This window comes from Eretmochelys imbricata, chromosome 5 (assembly GCF_965152235.1).
Source record: "Eretmochelys imbricata isolate rEreImb1 chromosome 5, rEreImb1.hap1, whole genome shotgun sequence".
Lineage (NCBI taxonomy): Eukaryota > Metazoa > Chordata > Testudines > Cheloniidae > Eretmochelys > Eretmochelys imbricata.
Window position 1 is genome coordinate 120,188,863 of NC_135576.1, and position 21,233 is coordinate 120,210,095.

A 21,233-nucleotide genomic window follows, 5' to 3' on the forward strand; every position below is an offset into this window, starting at 1 on the left:
AGCTTGTGCTTAGCTCCCATTGACTTCAAATGTGTTTAAGTGCTTCGCTGAACAGGGAGGCCAATGTTCTTTGCTGAATCAGAGCCAACGTTAGCATGCCATTCGGTATATTTTGAAAAGTTGTCAGTATCTGAAAACGTGCCATATTTCTCAGTCTCTTGTGGTAGTTTAGGAGTGAGACTAAAGTGAGGCAGCAGAATGAAAAGCAAAGCTTTGAAGTAAATAATGCATCAAAAGCAGAGCTTGTGTTGAACAGGTTTCTCTGCACAAATGCATAGTGCATATTAGATCTCTGCTGAGGTTTACGAGAGGTCAATTAATTTTTAATCACCATTGATTGGCTGCTAAACACTTAATTTAGAATAATTTTCCTGTACGTATGTTTAAGATTAGAACCGTAAACGTAATTAAAAACCAACAACAGAATAATCTGTAAATCGGGATTTAAAATTTTCAAAACAAAAATACTGGAAGAGTCAATTCCTCCCCCACCACCTTTTGTCAAGAACAACATTCAGGATTCTGTATTTCCCTGCTGAGAGCTGACCTTACAAACACTTGGGAGCACAGGAAAATGATAGATTATGTTCATGATAGCTTTTGAATGGAAAATATCAAACTTTGGTCTAGACAGGAAAGTAAAGCGAGTAAGATTTTTTGGTTTACAATCTAATGTTAAGCCCACACCGAAATAAAAATATTCACTTGTCATTTTAAAAGGTTTCTTCCTTAAATTACATAAGATTTTTAAAAATTGCAGTTTTTGGCCTTTTCCTACCAAGATTCAGTTGAATCTGGTTAACAAATTCCAACTTGAAAGAAGAAAACACATCACATACCCAGACTAGCTAGCCGGATGCTTTCTCTCACAACACTAAGTGTACCAGAGCTGTGTGTATTTGACACTATACACCCTGTTGTGTCAAATGTTTGTCCTTCAGCATGTTGACAACAATACACATCTAGTGCCAGATTTTCAAGTGTTCAGCACCCACAACTGGGACCAGGTTTTGGTACTTAAATGGGAGCTGAGCTCTTTTGAAAATCTGGCCTCGACTGTAGGTGTCGAGCTTTTTAGAAAACTTGGGCCATAGTGGAGAAATAGTTTCCCCACTTGTAGAAGATTTATAACATTGGGGTAGGGATGGGGGAGGTCGGCAGATTAAAAAATAACTTTGAAATTCCACAATAGCAACTGAGAGATGGGCTATTCCCAGATTTCTAGTGCACTCTGTAACAGATATGGCAGTTTCCTGCAGTATCTTTGGGAGATATTGAATTAAATTTAAGTATCTTTGGAGTCCATTGTATTAAATGCAAAGATTATGTATTACTGGGGGCCTTGATGATCAACAGACTATAACGCACAATGTGGTAGATAAGTATCAACTCTTGGGACAATACATGTGAAGTGGATTTCCCAGGAAACATCTAGGAGGGAGATGAATGCAAATTCCCCATCCCCAATTATGCAAAAAACCAGCCTTTTGCCCTGAAGGGGGGTGACTGTCCCCCAAGATCAAAGGCCCAAACTATATAAAGGAGTGACTTTATATAGATATTTGGGGGAGCCTATTCTGAGCTACCAGCTGTTAGGAACTTGTAACCACAGAAGAATCCCTCACCTTAAGTGATCACTCTCGTTACAGTGTGTATGGTAACACCCATTGTTTCATGTTCTCTATGTATATAAATCTCACCACTGTATTTTCCACTGAACGCATCCGATGAAGTGAGCTGTAGCTCACAAAAGCTTATGCTCAAATAAATTGGTTAGTCTCTAAGGTGCCACAAGTAATCCTTTTCTTTTTGTGAATACAGACTAACACAGCTGCTACTCTGAAACCTGTCATTATGCAAGGCACTGAATTTAGCCGCATGGAGTAGAAATCTATCAATTTCATGAAAAAACTCGTACAGATACAGTCAGACATCATCTTCCTTTCCAAATGCAAACAGATGGACATCGTACCAAAAGGACTGAAGGTAAAAAATCCATTACAATCTACATACCACACAGACTATGTTGACAGATTGTGCCACACACTCTCAAAGAAACTGCGGAACCACCTGATCAACATCCTCTACAGCAAACAGGGAAAGATTAAGAATGAGCTCTCAAAACTGGATACTCTCATAAAAAAACAACCTTCCACACAAACTTCCTCATGGCTGGACTTTACAAAAACACACACTTTGCTTCTCTACAAAAGAAAAAGGACACTAAACTATCTAAACTACTACATGCCACAAGGGGCCACAACAGTGGTTCCCTTAACCCACCCAGAAATATTGTTAATCTATCCAACTATACTCTTAGCCCAGCAGAAGAATCCGTCCTATCTCGGGGCCTCTCCTTCTGCCCCTTCATCCCCACGAACATGACACAGTTCTGTGGGGACCTAGAATCCTATTTTTGACGTCTCCGACTCAAGGAATATTTCCAACATACCTCTGAACAACATACTAACCCACAGAAAGCTTCCTACCAAGACTACAAAAAGAAGGATTCTGGATGGACTCCTCCTGAAGGTTGAAACAACAGCCTGGGCTTCTACATAGAGCGCTTCCGCCGATGTGCACGGGCTGAAATTGTGGAAAAGCAGCATCACTTGCCCCATAACCTCAGCCATGCAGAACACAATGCCATGCACAGCCTCAGAAACAACTCTGACATCATAATCAAAAAGGCTGACAAAGGAGGTGCTGTCATCATGAATAGGTCGGAATATGAACAAGAGGCTGCTAGGCAGCTCTCCAACACCACTTTCTACAAGCCATTACCCTCTGATCCCACTGAGAGTTACCAAAAGAAACTACAGCATTTGCTCAAGAAACTCCCTGAAAAAGCACAAGAACAAATCCGCACAGACACACCCCTGGAACGCCGACCTGGGATATTCTATCTACTACCCAAGATCCATAAACCTGGAAATCCTGGGCGCCCCATCATCTCAGGCATTGGCACCCTGACAGCAGGATTGTCTGGCTATGTAGACTCCCTCCTCAGGCCCTACGCTACCAGCACTCCCAGCTATCTTCGAGACACCACTGACTTCCTGAGGAAACTATAATCCATCCGTGATCTTCCTGAAAACACCATCCTGGCCACTGTGGATGTAGAAGCCCTGTACACCAACATTCCACACAAAGATGGACTACAAGCCGTCAGGAACAGTATCCCCAATAATGTCACAGCAAACCTGGTGGCTGAACTTTGTGACTTTGTCCTCACCCATAACTATTTCACATTTGGGGATAATGTATACCTTCAAATCAGCGGCACTGCTATGGGTACCCGCATGGCCCCACAATATGCCAATATTTTTATGGCTGACTTAGAACAATGCTTCCTCAGCTCTCCTCCCCTAATGCCCTACTCTACTTGTGCTTCATTGATGACATCTTCATTATCTGGACCCATGGAAAAGAAGCCCTTGAGGAATTCCACCATGATTTCAACAATTTCCATCCCACTATCAACCTCAGCCTGGACCAGTCCACACAAGAGATCCACTTCCTGGACACTACTGTGCTAAGCGATGGTCCACATAAACACCACCCTATACCGGAAACCTATTGACCACTATTCCTACCTACATGCCTCCAGCTTTCACCCTGACCACACCACACGATCCATTGTCTACAGCCAAGCTCTACGATACAACCACATTTGTTCCAACCCCTCAGACAGAGAAACACCTACAAGATCTCTATCAAGCATTCTTACAACTACAATACCCACCTGCGGAAGTGAAGAAACAGATTGACAGAGCCAGAAGAGTTCCCAGAAGTCACCTACTACAGGACAGGCCCAACAAAGAAAATAACAGAACGCCACTAGCCGTCACCTTCAGCCCCCAATTAAAACCTCTCCAAGGACCTACAACCTATCCTGAAGGACGACCCATCACTCTCACAGATCTTGGGAGACAGGCCAGTCCTTGCTTACAGACAACCCTCCAACCTGAAGCAAATGCTCACCAGCAACCACACACCACACAACACTAACCCAGGAATCTATCCTTGCAACAAAGCCCATTGCCAACTGTGTCCACATATCTATTCAGGGGACACCATTATAGGGCCTAATCACATCAGCCACACTATCAGAGGCTCGTTCACTTGCACATCTACCAATGTGATATATGCCATCATGTGCCAGCAATGCCCCTCTGCCATGTACATTGGCCAAACTGGACAGTCTCTACGTAAAAGAATAAATGGACACAAATCAGACGTCAAGAATTATAACATTCAAAAACCAGTCGGAGAACACTTCAATCTCTTTGGTCACTCGATTACAGACCTAAAAATGGCAATTCTTCAACAAAAAGACTTCAAAAACAGACTCCAATGAGAGACGGCTGAATTGGAATTAATTTGCAAACTGGATACAATTAACTTAGGCTTGAATAAAGACTGGGAGTGGATGGGTCACTACACAAAGTAAAACTATTTCCCTATGTTTATTCCCCCCCTCCCCACTGTTCCTCAGATGTTCTGTCAACTGCTGGAAATGGCCCACCTTGATCATCACTACAAAAGGTACCCCCCACCCAGCTCTGCTGCTGGTAATAGCTCACCTTAAGTGATCACTCTTGTTACATTGTGTATGGTAACACCCATTTTTTTATGTTCTCTATGTATATAAATCTCCGCACTGTATTTTCCACTGAATGCATCTGATTAAGTGAGCTGTAGCTCACGAAAGCTTATGCTCAAATAAATTTGTTAGTCTCTAAGGTGCCACTAGTACTCCTTTTCTTTTTGAGTCCTACTAGTGCCCTTGCTGGAGTTGGGGGTGATTTCCAGTAAGCTTATTAGCATAGGTGTAGCTTCTTTTGTCTTTAATGTTTTCTCGGTATTGCTTTCATCCGAAGAACAAACGTGCTTACTTAGGAAGGGCTGTGTGGTATATCTGGGGGCAATTACACTAGGTATAGCCTCCAAGGAGAAAGCAAAGTGTAGGCGCAGGCCATTAAGGCCATTGGACTTACTGGGAAACTCACAGTGTAAGGCAGGGAGTTGTGCAGCCTGAAAAAACTCCAGTCAGGAGGGGGGAGACGTGGGTCTCTGCCTATGAGACATGACAGCTGAGGAGCAGGGAGCCTATGAGTGGGGGGGACCACCAAGGGGGGAAATACAGGTGCAGGTGCCCTGAACTGACACACAACCAGTTAAGTAAACGATAGCAATGACTACTGCAAGTATCCTAGTCTGACAGCAAAGAGGAGTGACTCTATACATCACGGTAACATCGCATGAACATTCTATACATCACATGAACATTTCACAGAATATTCTCTCTTGTGGAAAGCAGCTAGTAACACCAAATCATTGATACATCATGGATGTCTACATCTCCAGTGACTGGAAAGTCTACAACTGCACCCTTACCTTTTTACGCACTCCTTCCTGCGTGCTGGACAGTTTGAGCAGGACAGGGGGTAGGAATTTGGATATAATATTCTGTAACTGCTCATCTGTTTCTGCATGGCCAAGACGTAAGAATACACGTTCAAGTTGATCTGTAGTTTAAAAAAAATAAATAGTTAATTTGGAGTTAGAAACCCAAACAGCAGACAAATCTTTTCCTACCCGTATGGGTTTGTAATACAGCAGCTGGGATGAAAGTATGGTAAGGACTGAGCATCTTCAATCAAAGCTCTCAACAAAGCATGCTCTTCTATTTTTAAAACTGCATGCACACTTTCCATTGCTGAAAGATGCTGGATTGATGGCCTTCAACCCTCATTTATCCACAGATCAGGTTCAGCATGGACAGAAGTAGCTCAAACTTCCACACACTGCCCCACTTATGGGCCTCAGCCCTAATCTGGAACACCACCATGGCTGAGACAGTACTTCAGCCTCCGTATCTAGTAATCCTTTGGCCTCGCTGCTCTGACTGCCAACTGAAGTGTCAATTGTGGTGGTCGTTTTTGAGATACAGACATCTGTCTGCTGGACTCTGGACTAAGACCATAACAAAGGCCTCTAGACAGCCACTGAATGGCAACAACTTTTGGTCTATTATTATTTATATTGTTGTCATGAACTAGGACCCCCTTGTGCTATACATGGCCCACACCAAGAGCTTACAGTGTAACGAGGGATGGATTTGATCCACCAACCTAGCGAGGAAAGGCACTATGCTCTGTTACCAAACCACTGAGCCACCATCAGAAAAGCATTTATGAAGCTGAACGAACTATCTGGATTTGCTATTATTTGTTAACCCAATTTTCAAGCGAGACTGTCATCACCAATAGGAATTAAATGGGGGTGTCAGAAAAGTAACAATATTTTGACATAACTTAAAATGCAAAAGACTGTGAAGGTCCTATCACCCACATGAACGTGTTGGAATGTTCTGACAATCTCATTTCTCTATCCCTCTCACCACCTCTCAATACCACCCACCCAGGAAGGAGTATAAAACAACAGTATGAATGTCAGTAAGGACATAGGAGTTGCAAACGATACAAGATCAGGATGGGAGGAAGAGATAAAAAAGCATGCATCTGTTCCCTGTATGAACTAGGAAAGGATCCTTTTAGGAATATCAAAAAGATCAAAATCCTCTGTCGACAACGCAAGCAATTGGCTTGAAGACCACCTGTCTTTAGGCTAATAAATGTAGAAGTCACTGTTTTAATCACTAGGATCTAGCTGACCTGATGGCTAAACTAGAAGAAAAGCAGACCGCCACATGGGTGGCAAGACACCTCAACAGCACTTTCACAGCTTGGGATGGGGGCAGGATGGTTCTGATACACAAGGGCAGGAGTGTTCCCTTCTCTTCTCCGCAGCTTCACTATGCACACCTGATCTACAATGGATTGCTAACAGGGTCAATCCAATTGGGAGATTACAAACAAAAACGCAGCCTAAAACAAGGGGAAGCTAAAACCCTTACAGATTCTGCTTGAAACACCCAAAAGGAGAGAATGTTTCTTTTAACTTTGGTTATACCCTAAGAGGAGGACTTTGATGGGTTGAGGGATGGGCTGCTCAGACTTGGGAGAGGGAGAGGCCCTCCTGTCACAAAGGTTTAACCCTGTATTCCTTGGGAACCCAAAGCTCCCACGGAAGTCAGTGGGTTTTGGATGGATATACAAGGGATGGAGGGAATCAGTCCCTCAACGGGCAACACGGACGTTTAAGTACAAATACTGTACCTGCAGATTTCAAGTGACTTCTGAACACTCACTATTCAGATAGGAAGGCCTTTGGAAACGATGCTCTGTCATCTCAACTTTTCCCATCCCATTGTTAAAGCCCTCACAGGGCTTGTCTATGCTTGCAGCGCTGCAGCAGCACAGCTGTGCCACTTTAGCACTTAGCGAAGATGCCGATGGGAGAAGGTCTCCTGTCGGCATAGGTACTCCACCACCCTGGAGCGACGTAGGCATACCGACATAAGGTGGTAGTGTAGACCTCTTAGCCACAGTATCATCTCTCTGCAGGCAGCAGACCAAGTGTACACACCTCCCTCCCAACATTTTGTTTCCGGTTGAACTAAACAGGGTAAGCAGTTGAAAAGACAAAATGACTATAAAATTTTAATGCCAGCTGAATTACAAGTCAAAATTCAGCAGCTCCTCCAATGCATATTGTACTTGTCAGTGAATCTCTCGTCTTATGGGGATTTTTCTTGCTTTCTCATGCTATCAGCTGCCTCAGGAAACCAAGATACATTCTTCCCACCTAATTTTTAAAAAGCTTCTCTCATGTCCTGTCTTTTTCTGTCATATTTCATTTCCCTAAAGTATCTGCCTTCTGAGAACTCTCCGATGCTTCACGAATTGGGCAGCATGGGGTAATGAGAGCCACTGGGCACGCACAACACTTACGGCATTCTGTAACCTTAACAGAGCCGTCAACAATGCCTGCAGTGTCTGTGCTCACCACTGGCTGCAGTGCACCCAAACTCCACATCTGGGAGACCTTCCCAGGGTCACTGTGGTAGAGAATAGGACTTGATTGCAGTGAATGCAAAGAAGATAAGTTTATTTATTGTAACCTTCAGCTAAAGATATATATTTTCAAAAGCACAGATATAGAGTAGAAGCCACAGGAAATATAGCAATTCTGTGAAGCAGCAGTCAAGCAAAAGGTATTTTAAAGGGGAAGGGTCAACAACAAAAAAAGTATACTGCTTTTCCAATTTTTTCCTCTGCTAATGGTATAAGTAGCACCCAAGACTACTATGATAAGATGAAAGAGTGTGGAGAAAGAGAACGATTTCCTCTCTGTCCAATGAATTTACATTGTGTGTTTGGCATGTACATTATTTTCACAGGTTTCCTCTGTATGGTCAGTGAAGTTCCAGTCTCGCAAATGCTGACTCAGTTGTTTAACTTTAAACCTGGAGTAATCCCATTGATTGCAATGGAACTACTCACATGCTTGAAGTTAAGCACATAGGTGTTTACAGGATTATGGCTTGAGTCAGTTTCCTCTGTTGTTGGTGTGGGCTTGTCACATGGCAACAGGGAAGACGAAAAACATTTTAATAAAAACAAGTGTCATTGTAAAGCCACAAACCCTGACACCTGTATCACCTGAAACTACTTTTAATTATCTAAATTGACCACTTCTCAAGTTGTTTGCTGCGTTGGTGTAGCCATGTTGGTCCCAGGGTATTGGACAGACACGGTGGTGAGGTAATATCTTTTGTTGGACCAACCGCTGTTGGTGAAACCAATTCCACATTCAAGCCAAGTCTAAAACACTCAGCCCACTGATTTCTCCCATGGATCAGGATCACAGTTCCTCCAGCTGGGTTATACATCACGTTGTTATTAATTCATCAAGGTTGTTTGAAAACTGTTTCATAATATCTCAGGAGATGCAGCAACAAGACAAGAAAACACTCCCTTAACATTTTATACTATTTCTTTTGTTTTTTTACAGTGCAAATACTTGTAATCAAAAATAAATATGAAGTGAGCACTGTACACTTTGTATTCTGTGTTGTAACTGAAATCAATATATTTGAAAATGTAGAAAACATCCAAAATATTTAAATAAATGGTAGTCTAAGTGTGATTAATCATAATTTTTTTAATCGCGTGATTAATCATGATTAATTTTTTTTAATCGTTTGACAGCCCTAGTAATCGGATCCATTTTGGATTAGCCTTGGCAGTTCCATACTGCTGTGATCTGCTCCACAAAGTGTCTTCTCACAACTGGACCGTAAGATATATAAATTAAAACAAAAAGCCCACCAGCCAAAAATAAAATTAAATTAAATAAATAAAAAGTAAACACCTTTGACATGTAATCTGTGCCCCTGCTAACCAAGACTAAAGGTTTTAATTCAGGTCTATTGACATATATGCTTTCTGTAAACTGTTATTTTGATGGGTCGGTTAACTCAGTGTTTTATTAGTATTAATTTGTAAAGTATTTTGCAATCCTTGGATGAAGATTACAATGATGGTATGGAAGTTAATTAAGCATCATTTCATCCATCACTGAAATGCAAGTTACATGTGGAGAACTGTTCTGAGATTCTACACCTGACTATTTCCGAGATCTCAAATCCAGGCTCACATTCCAGATTTAGGATCATAAAAATATGCTGCTCCCTTAGCCCCATGTTTGCAACTATAATACACATTATACTAGCTGGTTAACATAAAGGACTGACTTGCGTACTCAGTATGTCTAATGTCTCTAATTCTTTGGTACACATAGTGACACTGGAAAGAGAATGTTGATCGAGGTCTGGGATTAAATTTAACTCGACCAAACGACTAAAATGGACTGTCCTTTTCAAGAGGGTAATATGGTCTTTTTTAAAAAAAAAAAAAAAAAGGAGGGGGTGGGTGGGGAGGAAACAAAAGAGGGATTCATAGGAGATGCAGCTAGAATTGCTTAACGGAGCCAGATCACGTATTAAGTCAGTCCGAGAAATAACTTTTCTCTTCTATAGCTTTTAACCATCCTCTCAAATATAAGTCTGCCCAGACTATTAACTAAGTTACTCCAGGTCCCTAGGTTCATTCCATGGCCATTACCCACACTGTGGCCATGACCCCTGTTTGGAGTGAAGTGGCAAGAGACCTCCCGCACAAGAGCGGTCTGTTTGGCTGGCAGGGGACTCTACCACCACTCCTCCTTCCCTCTCCATGTGCCATCTCTTCCCTGTCTTCAGGTGGGCTGGAGTCCATCCTAGAGAAGGGATGTCTCAGCCCCACCCTTCCTGAGCAAAGGAGAGAGTGTGTGTGTGTGCGTCTCTCTCTCTCTGCCAACACCACCCTCGCACAGCCACAATGGTGTCATGGCAATGAGGGGACACACACAATCCTCTGCTGGGGTGGTATCAGCTGGGCCTCTCCCAGCAGTTGGTTTCAGAATTAACAGCCCTCTAGGATTAATGACGCAGTCCACCAATCAGAGTTATTGTTTAGGATGCTCGGCAGACATCACGGCATTAGTTACCCTTGGGACACTTTTTTCAAGCTTTTCTTCCCAACCATGAGGACTAGAAACAGTTTGTTTTTTCAGATGAAATCTAGTCACCATGTAACCCAGAAGTTGGGCCCAATGTGTGTAACCTTTTCCAATTGTGCTCCAGTTAACGATAACCACTGGCTATTTATCAAAAATAAATTAAAAACACAAGCATAAACAGTAGCATGACAAGATTAAAACAGGCTTGATTATTTTAAAGCAGTAAAAACCAGAATCATTACATGAACTGTTAGTTTTCAAAAAAATCAGCCTGCAAATGTTTTACCTATTACTATAAGAAACTGTGTGTACAGTTTTCCCTCTCATTGCAGTTTGTATACTGTGTGCAATTAACATAGCTTTTTATAGTCAGTTCTACTCTGTCCCCCAGTATAGTAAGTTAGGTCTCAATGCCGCAAACACTCACGCATAACTCAATGGAGCTATTGATGTGTGTAGGTGTTTGCAAGATTGCAGCTTTGTTTTTTCCTACTACTGTAGGATCTTTTGCTCAGTAACAGGGGGAGAGTTTTAAGAAAATATGTTTGTAAAACCACAAAGATTGGGTGGGGGATTCAGGAGCAGGTATAATATCTGAAACTACTTTAGAACTAATTTTACAAAATTGATCAGATTTCAGGTGTGTCCTTTCATATTCATTCATTTTGCACTAAGGAATCAAGAAAGTAGAGAAGCTGAAGAAATCTTTAGACTGTTGCTTACAGCACCAGGGTCAATTTGTGTATATAGCTAGATGATATTTTTAGAAGCAGAAATAATTTCTCGCAAGTAGGTAACAGCATTTCCATGGTAACTTAAGGATTTCTAATGCCATTTCTAACCCCTTCTGGTTCTTTTCCAATCTATACGATAAAAGTATGTGAAAGAATATTGGTTTCAGAACTGATGTAAATACTACATCTCGCCAGGAGAAAGAACAATATCTTTCAAATTGCAGATACTACATATTGTATAAAACCACAAGTATTATCTTTCTTTTTAAGCCATCAAGCGAGTATAAACATTTTTTTATAGCAAAGCCAGATTAATGGCAAGGCCCTGAACCACAAACTGTAAGTGATTAGGGAAGTTATGGGAGCTCCTTCACTGGAGGTTTTCAAAAGCAGGCTGGATAGCCATCTGTCTTGGATAGTTTAGACACAACAAATCTTGGCAGGGAGTTAGACTAGAGGACCCTTGCAGTTCCTTCTAACCCTATGATTCTATGACCCCCAGTCTCCCATATGTACCACAGTGATCTCTGATCAGACTTTACATCATGCTGTTTAGTAGCCCCCTAAATCTCTGTAGCCTTAGAGCTGGACCCTTCAGCCACTGAAGTTAATAGCAAAAATCCAATAGGAGATTGATTGGGCCTTTGCTCTGGTTCTCTTATATGGTCATTTGCCATAAGAAATAGTGGAAAGGGAGGGGAAGAGAAGATTTTTTAAAAGTTTACTATACTGCACCTTTTAAAAGACAGTTTTGTCACCCATCTCTTATTTCTTCAATAAAATAACAAAATAAACCCTTCTGGATGTTCAGCCTCATCATTGTAGCTCATTGTTTATCCATCTATTCAAAGAAGTCAGCTCTCAGTTCAAATGCTATTTTTTGTGTGTCCAGTTTCTCCTCCCTTCCTCTTATACTAAAGAATTAGCTCCCAGTGGCATTTATAGCCATTGTAAACAGCATGTCAGCTGTTCTTTACAGAACTCTGTGATGTGTATTCGTGTAAGAAGAGAATATCAAGCATGAGGTGCATACTTCTATTTATGAAAGTGGATTTGAGGGACTATTAAGGCTGGGACATGTCAAACCAGATGTACTTCACAACAGATCTAGTTAGCACAACAGTATCCTAGGGAACCCAGCCATACAGTCTGAGCCTGGAACACAACAGAACTCCAGGAATTGTGACAGTAACTTTCCGTGAGAGGATGCAGGCAGCTACCTTCTTCATCTTCCCCAACCTAAACTCCACTTTATGGCAAGAGCACTATGATCTTAATATTAAAGCCATTCTAGAGGACGTACACATCCTTAAAAACAGCTTACTGTTACTGCACTAAGACCATTTTATAGAAGTTATTTTGTGCACATATCCTGGAATTTTCCTCCAAAAGGCCCCATGTCAAATAAGTGCTTACTTCTACCTGGATACAGTCAGTCAACTTCATTCCCGGGATGATTCAGGGGAAAAAAGGGGAGACTGAGGCAAACATTAAAAGAACAGAAAGCAAAATGAGGTGTTCATTTCTCCAGAAGCTAAACAACTGATTCTGCACCACTCTGCACTGGAGGAGCAAGATACCCAGTTTGGGAGTCCAACTCTGATCTACTTGAATTATGCTTCCATTAAAACACCAGGCAAATTCTTGCTGGAATTGTATTCTGACTTGGGGAACGTACATCTAGAGTGGTTATAGCAGCAGACCAGGAGTCAGGGTTTGGAGGTACTATTCATGGCTCTACCGCAATCTCAAATGACTTTAAGGGAGCACCACAAGGGACCTGTCCTAGTCACTACTCAAGTTTATAAAAAATGGTCTTTTACAATGGGAATGTATTTTTGTGTTTTCATCATATTCCTCCATACCAGAGAAAAGTTTAGATACAGATTTGAAATGCCAAAATTTGGATTTCCATGTGCAGTGTGTCAGGTTTAGATTCCCTTCAGATTATTACCCGTTCTCTTTGAAAATGGCTTTTCTTTCTTTCTGATCACATACCACTCTAGGCCCAATGTACTGATTTTAAATTAGGAGTCAAGCTATCACTGTTTAAATTATTCATCCATCAAATTATAAGCATCTTCATAAAAAGTTTAAGCGAGCACTCTTTTCTCAACAACAACAAAAAGGAGTAACAGCTCATCTATTTGAATGCTGCTACAGATCAAAGTTTCTTATCACTACATGCTTACAAAACAGAGACAAATTGGTTTTCTGATCTAAAAGAAAATTTTAATTACTCCTTCAGGAGGCTCATTATCCTACAGACCAGGTTCCTTTCAAAATATAATTTGATGCATTTAATTTTAGTCTCTCGCACACTTCTACCTGAGAAGTCTGCCCAATTTTACCACTCTGAATTTCTTATGCTTCCTGTTAAAGTTCATCTTTGACTGTACAGCTCTTCCATTTATTCATAGAGCCGGCACTGGAAAAATCACCATCCTCCCTCTCCACAAAAAAACCCACCACCCTCAAGTCAGAAGGGTGGTACTATACACTCTCTAGTGGTACAGCTGACCAGTAAGTCATAGTTTACATAGTTTGAGACATCTGATAAGGGTGACATCAAACTGCTAAACTGGACTGTACCCTGTAAGACATTCTTCTTTCCCCTCTTCCAAGCTTGGATTAAATGCAAATGTGACTGCAAACCCAGTGACAATATAGCCACAGGACACCTTGCCAAAAACAGGCAACAGTTACATTCAGTTTGTAGGTGGGGGAAACTAGCAATCCATAGATTGAATAAAGCTGTGTCTGCAAGCAGGAACTCTTCCACTGAGGGCATGTCTACGCTAGACTTAAATCAACCTATGTTAGGTCAACTTACAGTCACTGAAGTAATTACCAGGAGCGCTTCTGCCGACTGGAGAGGGGCAGTGTGGGGGACTGAGAGCCAAGGCTCTCAGCTCTGCTCTGCTCCCCATTCCCTGCTGGGGCCAGACACTTGAGGTTCTCACCTCCTGAGCAGGGATCCAGGCGGGGCAGCCTAGCTGGGAGCGGGGAGCCAGGTGGACACAGCCTGGCTGGGATTGGGGACCCAGTGGCAGCCAGGCTCTGGCTGCCCAACTTTCTTGTCAATTTCACGGCTCCAGTCTGGAGCCCTGAAATTGACAAGACAACCAACAGCTGATGTAAGTAATACAGTGTCTGAGACTGCATCACCCTAACTACATTAACATAAGCCCTAAGCCTCTCATGGAGGTGGAGTTATTATGTATATGCATCCAATGAAGTGGGTATTCACCCACAAAAGCTTATGCTCCAATACATCTGTTAGTCTATAAGGTGCCACAGGACTCTTTGCCGCTTATGTGTAGTAGGGCACTTACATTAGCGGGACAAGGCTGTACTGTGTACACTGATATAATTAGGTCTACATAAGCTGCCTTACGTCAACCTAACTATGTAGTTTAGACCAGGCCTGAGTAGTTTTACAAGGTCTGCAAGTGAAGGGAACACTGGTGATGTACAGTTGACTGTACAGGACTAATTTCATGGCTGATGGTGATCATGGAGTCTGATCAATTTTTCTAGACTACAGTGGTCATGACAATGATTCATCCCAACTGTCACTGAAATAAGTATGTTGAGATTTGTCTCCGACCTTAGAATCAGTGAGTTCTGTAGGTTTTTCTTATTCCTACATGAAATTATGGTTCTTTGGTGGCATCAGGGCCACCACCAGTATTTCGGTGTTCCGCAGTCTATTCACCTCATCCAATAGTTCAGCGATTCTCAAACTGTGGGTCGGGACCCCATTAAAATGGGGTCACCAAGGCTGGTTTAGACTTGCTGGGGCCCGGGGCCAAAGTTAAAGCCCGAGGGCTTCAGCCCTGGGCAGCAAGGCTCAGGTTGGGCTTTGACTTTAGTTCCCTTGCCTGAGGAGGTAGGGCTCAGGCTTTGGCTCCCCCACCTGGGGCAGCAGGGCTTCGGTGGGCTCAGGCTTCAGTCCCTCCTCCTGCGGTTGTGTAGTAATTTTTATTGTCAGAAGGGCGTCACAGTCCAATGAAGTTTGAGAACTGCTGCATTAGTTTGTAGAAACTAAGCAGGCTAAAGGGGTTTTCTCCAAAGAGAGGACAGAAGAATTAAGTTAAACATTAAGCAGTAATGCATGGTTTAAATCTGACAGCCTGGAGCTTGAAAGTCTGCATTAAAACCTTTCTTCCTTCTGCTGAGTTTCTGGTGGTGAAATCAATTCCACAGTCAAGCCAAGTCTAAAACACCACTTTCCTCAGCCCACTGATTTCTCCCATGGATCAGGATCACAGTTCCTCCAACTGGGTTATACATCACGTTGTTATTAATTCATCAAGGTTGTCTGAAAACTAGTTTTGTTATATCTCAGGAGATGCAGCAACAAGACAAGAAAACACTCCCTTAACATTTTATACTTCTTCAGAGACAGATCTATTATGTACTGCACCAGATTCAGCAATAGATTTGAAGTTTAAAAAACACCCACAACTGGGCATCCTTTCCCTCCAAATAAGAAATATCTAAATTTGAACTCCGTCACTCAGATTCTGACTACCATCCTGATCAGCACTGAGAAGTGCACGGGCATAGGATCTGCCATGAAGTTCTTAATGCTGGATCAGGGGCATCATTTGCAGAACAGAAGAAATGATTAAAATGTATTTTCCGACATATTTTATTCTTATACTAGATTCCGACTTTAAATTCAAACAAAACATACCAAGCTCGGGAAGGGGAGAGCTTGTATATATGCACTTATTATTACAAGAAAAAATATGAAAAGAGCGAAGGATTATTCATATCTATCAGACGCTACTCTGGAGATGGAATATAAACGACCAGACCTTTAAAATACTTTGCACCTCTGCAGCACTTCTGATCCCAGCATCTCCACGCACTCTGCAATCATTAAGCTTCACAATACCCTCCTCTGATAAGGGAGCATAACGAACCGCAGTTCACAGGTGGAGAAACTGAGTCACGGAGCCAGGAAGGGACTTGCCCAAGGTCACACAGCGAGCAGGTTGGCGAGATGAGCCAGAGACCCCCCGCTGTAATGACCGAGCAGGGACGGCACCTGCTCTCACCACGGGAGCCAGCCTCGGCTGACGCCCACCAGCCGCTTGCTAGGCCTGCGAACTACATTTCCCAGCCGGCACCCGGGTCACGGGCTGCGGACAGTTCCTGCTCCGGGCCCCGGGCCCAGAAACTCACCCCGCCCGCAGCAGGGCCCAGGCGCCGTGCAGGGACAGCCACCCCGGTGGGGGCATTAAACGGGGGGGGGGGGGGAACACCCCACAGCGGGGGCCCGCCCTGCTCAGCCAGCCCCACCCTCCCCGCGGGGCCAAGCGCCCAGGGCCGGCCCTGCCGCTGCTGGGGGGGGCTCCCCCCGTCTCCAGTGGGGGCTGGAAAGCAGAGTCACTGCGGCCTGCCCGGCTTGGGGCCCATCCCCGGGGGAAGGCGGGGGGGAGCGGGACATTCAGCCCCTGCCCCCAGGCGCCGCTGGCTGAGGCGGGTGTCCCCAGCAGGCCCGGCCTGGCAGAGCCCCCCCGCCAGGGGACCCTGCCCCGGGGGGCTGCGGGCGGAGACTGGCGGGGAACCCCCGGCCCCAGGCTGTGGTTTCCATGTCACACCGTGACTGCGCACAGCCGAGGCCTAGCCCCGGCCCCCTCCCGCCCCTCGCCCGGGGCGCCCCGGGACACACGGGGCGAAGAAACCAGCCTCCCCCCACCCCCTTTCCCAGCTCCCCGCCCCCTCAGACAGAGGGGACCCGGCCCCGCCCCAAGGACAGACCCACACGCGGGGGGAGGGGTCCTGTCAACCCAGAGCCCCCCCCCCCCTCAATAAACTCCCCCCGCCCCGGGGCCTGTGTCGGTATCACTTACTCAGCTCATCCTGGGCAGCCGAGGCGGCCGCGGCCATGTTGCCAGCCGCCGCCGCCGCGGGGGGAGGGAGGAGGAGGAGCAGCAGCAGCGGCGGCGGCGGAGCAATCCCGTCACCCGGGGTGGGGTCCCTCCCCTGCTCTCCGCGCGCCCCCTCGGCCCGGCCGCGGGGCCGCTCCCCAGCGCCGGCCACCGTGCGAGCGCCGCAGCTTCCCCCCCGCCCCGCAGCCCGCGGCTCCGGCGCCCGCCCCCAGCCCAGCCTCCCTCGCTTCGCTTCAGTGTTATATTTAGAAAGAGCTGAGCCATCGCCTCAGCCCCGCGCTCCCTCGCCTATTGCTCCCCCCCGCCCCGGCGCGGCCTGCTCCTGAGAAACCCCCTGCCCCGGGGGCTCCCCGCCCCGCCGGGCTGCAAGGGGCGAGCCCCGAGCCAGCAGCCCTCGCCGGCTGCCCATGTGCTCAGCGTCCGCGGGCTCCTTCCCTGCCGCCTGCCCCCCTCTTCCTGCCGCTGCCCCCGGGCAGGGCAACTGACCTGAGTCCAGGCTGACCTCCATGGCTGAGGAGGCGCTTCCTTTGCTTCGCTTCGAAGGGGGTCGGGGCGGGGGGAGAGAAACGGGTCCCTCAGCCGCAAGACGGCTGCCTTTCTCCCCCTATCTGTGGTAGGTGCTTGTAGCAGGCTGGAGGGTTTCCGACTGGGGAAGGTGCTGCCGGGGATTTGGAGCCAATGCTGGCCAGGTACAGATTTAGAGGAAGTGTGAAACACCCCCAGAGGGGGTGCCACTTCCTCCCAGCTGTCCTTCCACTGCTACCAGGCTCCTGTCCAAAACACTCAAACAGCTGCGGGAGGGATTTCCCTCCCTTACTTCAGTGTTTCTTTACAATCTAATTTAGGGCTTGTTTACATGGGGGAAAAAAGAAAAGGAGTATTTGTGGCACCTTAGAGACTAACAGATGTATTTGATAGCTTTCAGAGTAGCAGCCGTGTTAGTCTGTATTTGCAAAAAGAAAAGGAGTACTAGTGGCACCTTAGAGACTAACCAATTTATTTGAGCATGAGCTTTCCTGAGCTACAGCTCACTTCATCGGATGCATACATGAAAGCTTATGCTCAAATAAATTGGTTAGTCTCTAAGGTGCCACAAGTACTCCTTTTCTTTTTGTGAATACAGACTAACACGGCTGTTACTCTGAAACCTGTTTACATGGGGAGTTATTCCCTAATAGCTAATCCTGAAAACTCCATGTGTAAATGTTCTTATTCCAGAATAAGAGTGCTTTATTCTGAATTAGCTTAATCCACTGGAATACACTCATCTGGCCTATGCCGGAATAAGAGTGTCCACACAGGGACTTAATCAGGAATAGTTAGGCAACTTTAAATTCACATCCTACCATATTCCAGATTACTTTTCAGGTGTGGACACTCGTATTCCAGAATAAGAGTACCTTATTCCAAATTAGTGTATTCCAGTGTGTTAAACTATAGGGAATAAAGCACTCTCCATAAGGCTTCCACTCCTCTCAGTGCTTCTAGTTTATAAATACTCCTTTAAAGAAAGACATTATCACCACTCCTTATTTAGTGCTTTGGCCCCGAATGGGTATCAGCATCATGGCGTGTCAGGTATAACTGACATCCTCCAAGGAATAACTCTGTCTCCAACCCTCCTGCGGCCATATTTTAAAAAACTGCAAATAAATATTTGGGAAGGAATTGAAGTTTCATAATGAAAGCTTTTTTTTAGCAGGAGGTTATTCTCACTGAGATATTATTTTCAAACCCTGTTAACAGAGGAGGCAAATGTTAATTCTAAGCAAATTTAAACGTAAGGTTGAATTGCTGTAATAGAAAACCAAAGACCTAGCAAAAATATTAGTCTTCCATGCTTCTCCAAACACCCTTCCCCCACCTAACTTAGTCATCTGACAGGATGGTATTGACCAAGGATTCCAAAAAATTTGGGCAATACCCTTTGTATCTCTCTCCATAGCATAATTTACAGCAGTGCCCAATTGTCAGCTTTTTTTAAATAATAATCGCTGCAGCTTGTCTGATTCTTGAAAGTTGGGTCAGCTGTTTCCTTACTGACCGAGGAACAAATGGTTTGGAAATATCCTGGCATTGACCCATAACCTATCAATTTGTTCTGCTTTTCTTTGTCAGGGTTGCCGGTGTTAGCAGAAGTTGCAGTTTGCTCTACATGAGTCCAGTTGGGAGTGGAGAGTAGGTGGCTGGAACACCAAATACTGATCCCGTACCAGGAGGAGTCGGGTGGGTTAGTGAGTGTGTACGCACGATCAGTTGGCCTGCTGCCACCAAGAAGACAACATGGACACCATACTGCTTCAAGCCCTAATCAGAATGGCTATAGGACAGGAGTTAAAATTGAGATTAGGTGAAACCCATTCACAATGCCAACAGTAATTTCCTCCTGCACAAAGTGACTAAAGGCAATAAAGAAGTGAAGGAGAAGATTCCAGCTCAGATTGAAAAAGCCAAATGGCAAGCGAGCTCTTTTGTTTTTGTCGCGAGGTGCAACAAACCAAACAAGTGAAACGTCATCACCCTGCAGTGAGAGTCAAGTCTATCAAAGAAAGGGTTGAAAAGAGATGGTTGTGTTCATCTACCAAGAAAAGGATTTAAGGATATGGGAAGAAGCAAGCAAGAGTATTTGCTAATGCAGAAAAGAGACAAAGAAATCTGTAGGAAGCCTAAGTGAGAAAAACCATGGTGGGACTACAGTTTCAGTGGACGAAAGCATCACAGCTCAAATTAATATGGAGGGTATTTTTATGACATAATTTCCTGCACAGAGTGATTAGATCCCAATTTACTGGAAATGACCTGATTTTAAGAAAAAGCCCCTGCCAATTCTACCAAAATCAAGGGTTAGTCTCTATATCAATTTAAATCTACTTGGTGGCAAACCCCTTTGCTCTAATACACAGTGGATTGTAAAGGGCTATAAATCCCACAAGACCAGGTATATATCAGATTCCAGGACATATGCAGGGATAATTTAAAGAGGCCTTATGTTGCAAAGAGAGTAGTGAATAGATGGAATAGAATTACTGAGGAGAAGGCACAGGCAAAAAGTATTCCTGCATTACATATTTATCAGAAATTCAAGATGATAAAGGAATATTAACCATTTTAATGCTTGGAAGCAGCTGACTACCCTTTCTGGGGCTCAGGAGGACATTTTTCACTGATCAGGGTTTTTTTTAATTCCAGATCAACACTAGTTTGTGGAATTCGGAGGGGTTTTTTTTTTTTAAGTTTTAAATGATTTTTTTCCCTCCAGTGTTTTGGCCGTGTTCTGACACCACAAGCTTTATAAAGGTTTCAAAGTAACAGCCGTGTTAGTCTGTCTTCTCAAAAAGAAAAGGAGTACTTGTGGCACCTTAGAGACTAGCCAATTTATTTAAGCATAAGCTTTCATGAGCTACAGCTCACTTCATCGGATGCATGTAGCTCACGAAAGCTTATGCTCAAATAAATTGGTTAGACTCTAAGCTTTATAAACAGTTTTGAGAGTTCAGAGCTTTAAGAAATCAGAAAAGCAGATTGGAAATGAAAGGATGTGCTCTAGCCCTGCCTCAGTTTCATTAGCAAACGAAACACATAAACCACACAACTGAAAGTGACAGGAAAGTTTACCTAAGTGACTGGACAGTGAAAGTACAAAGAAAGCAAGCCTAAGGGTGGAGTCTTTCTTCATCCTAGTCAATTAGGTGAGCATGTGCGGCAGAGGTGCTTCTACCCCTAGTGGAGACTAGAGAAAATAGCAGGGGAGTGAAAACTGACAAGATCCTAGGGAGCCAAGCTGCAAAAACGGAAAAGAAGGGGTGGGAGGGAATAGCAGATTTGTTGGCTGGGGCTGATGTGCAAGTAGCTGGAATTGGGAGATTAAGGACTGCAGCAAAGAAAAAAAGTGGAAAGCCAGCTGTCACTATTCCTGAGGCCTCCATGGCCTCCTCGAGGCACCCTCCCTCAGGCCTCTTAGCTATCATCTTTCTTGGGGCAGTAACGTATGTTCTTCCCCTTCTACACCAAGGATTTTAGGCTGCAATTTCTTCCTGAAACTCATTGTGATCACCTTAGCAAGTCTGTTTTTAGTTCAGCACTTGTCATACTGTTCTCTCCCAGGGTCTATGACAGGGTTTAC

At 44.4% G+C, this 21,233-nt stretch overlaps 1 protein-coding gene across 2 annotated transcripts in view; it reads right to left on the reverse strand.

The window, feature by feature from the left end:
* The window catches only part of ECPAS (Ecm29 proteasome adaptor and scaffold), a 91,123-nt gene extending 73,460 nt beyond the window's left edge, over positions 1-17,663 (reverse strand). Inside the window, exons 1-2 of one of the 2 annotated variants that reach the window (XM_077817776.1) lie at positions 17,597-17,663; positions 5,401-5,531 (exon numbers count right to left, since the gene is read on the reverse strand). In XM_077817776.1, the coding sequence (XP_077673902.1) occupies positions 5,401-5,531; positions 17,597-17,618 (153 nt within the window). In that variant the 5' untranslated portion in view covers positions 17,619-17,663. Of the gene's footprint in view, positions 1-5,400; positions 5,532-17,071; positions 17,233-17,596 lie in introns of those variants that run through there. The other variant, XM_077817775.1, reaches the window with a different exon arrangement.
* Between the last annotated feature and the right edge of the window lie 3,570 nt (positions 17,664-21,233).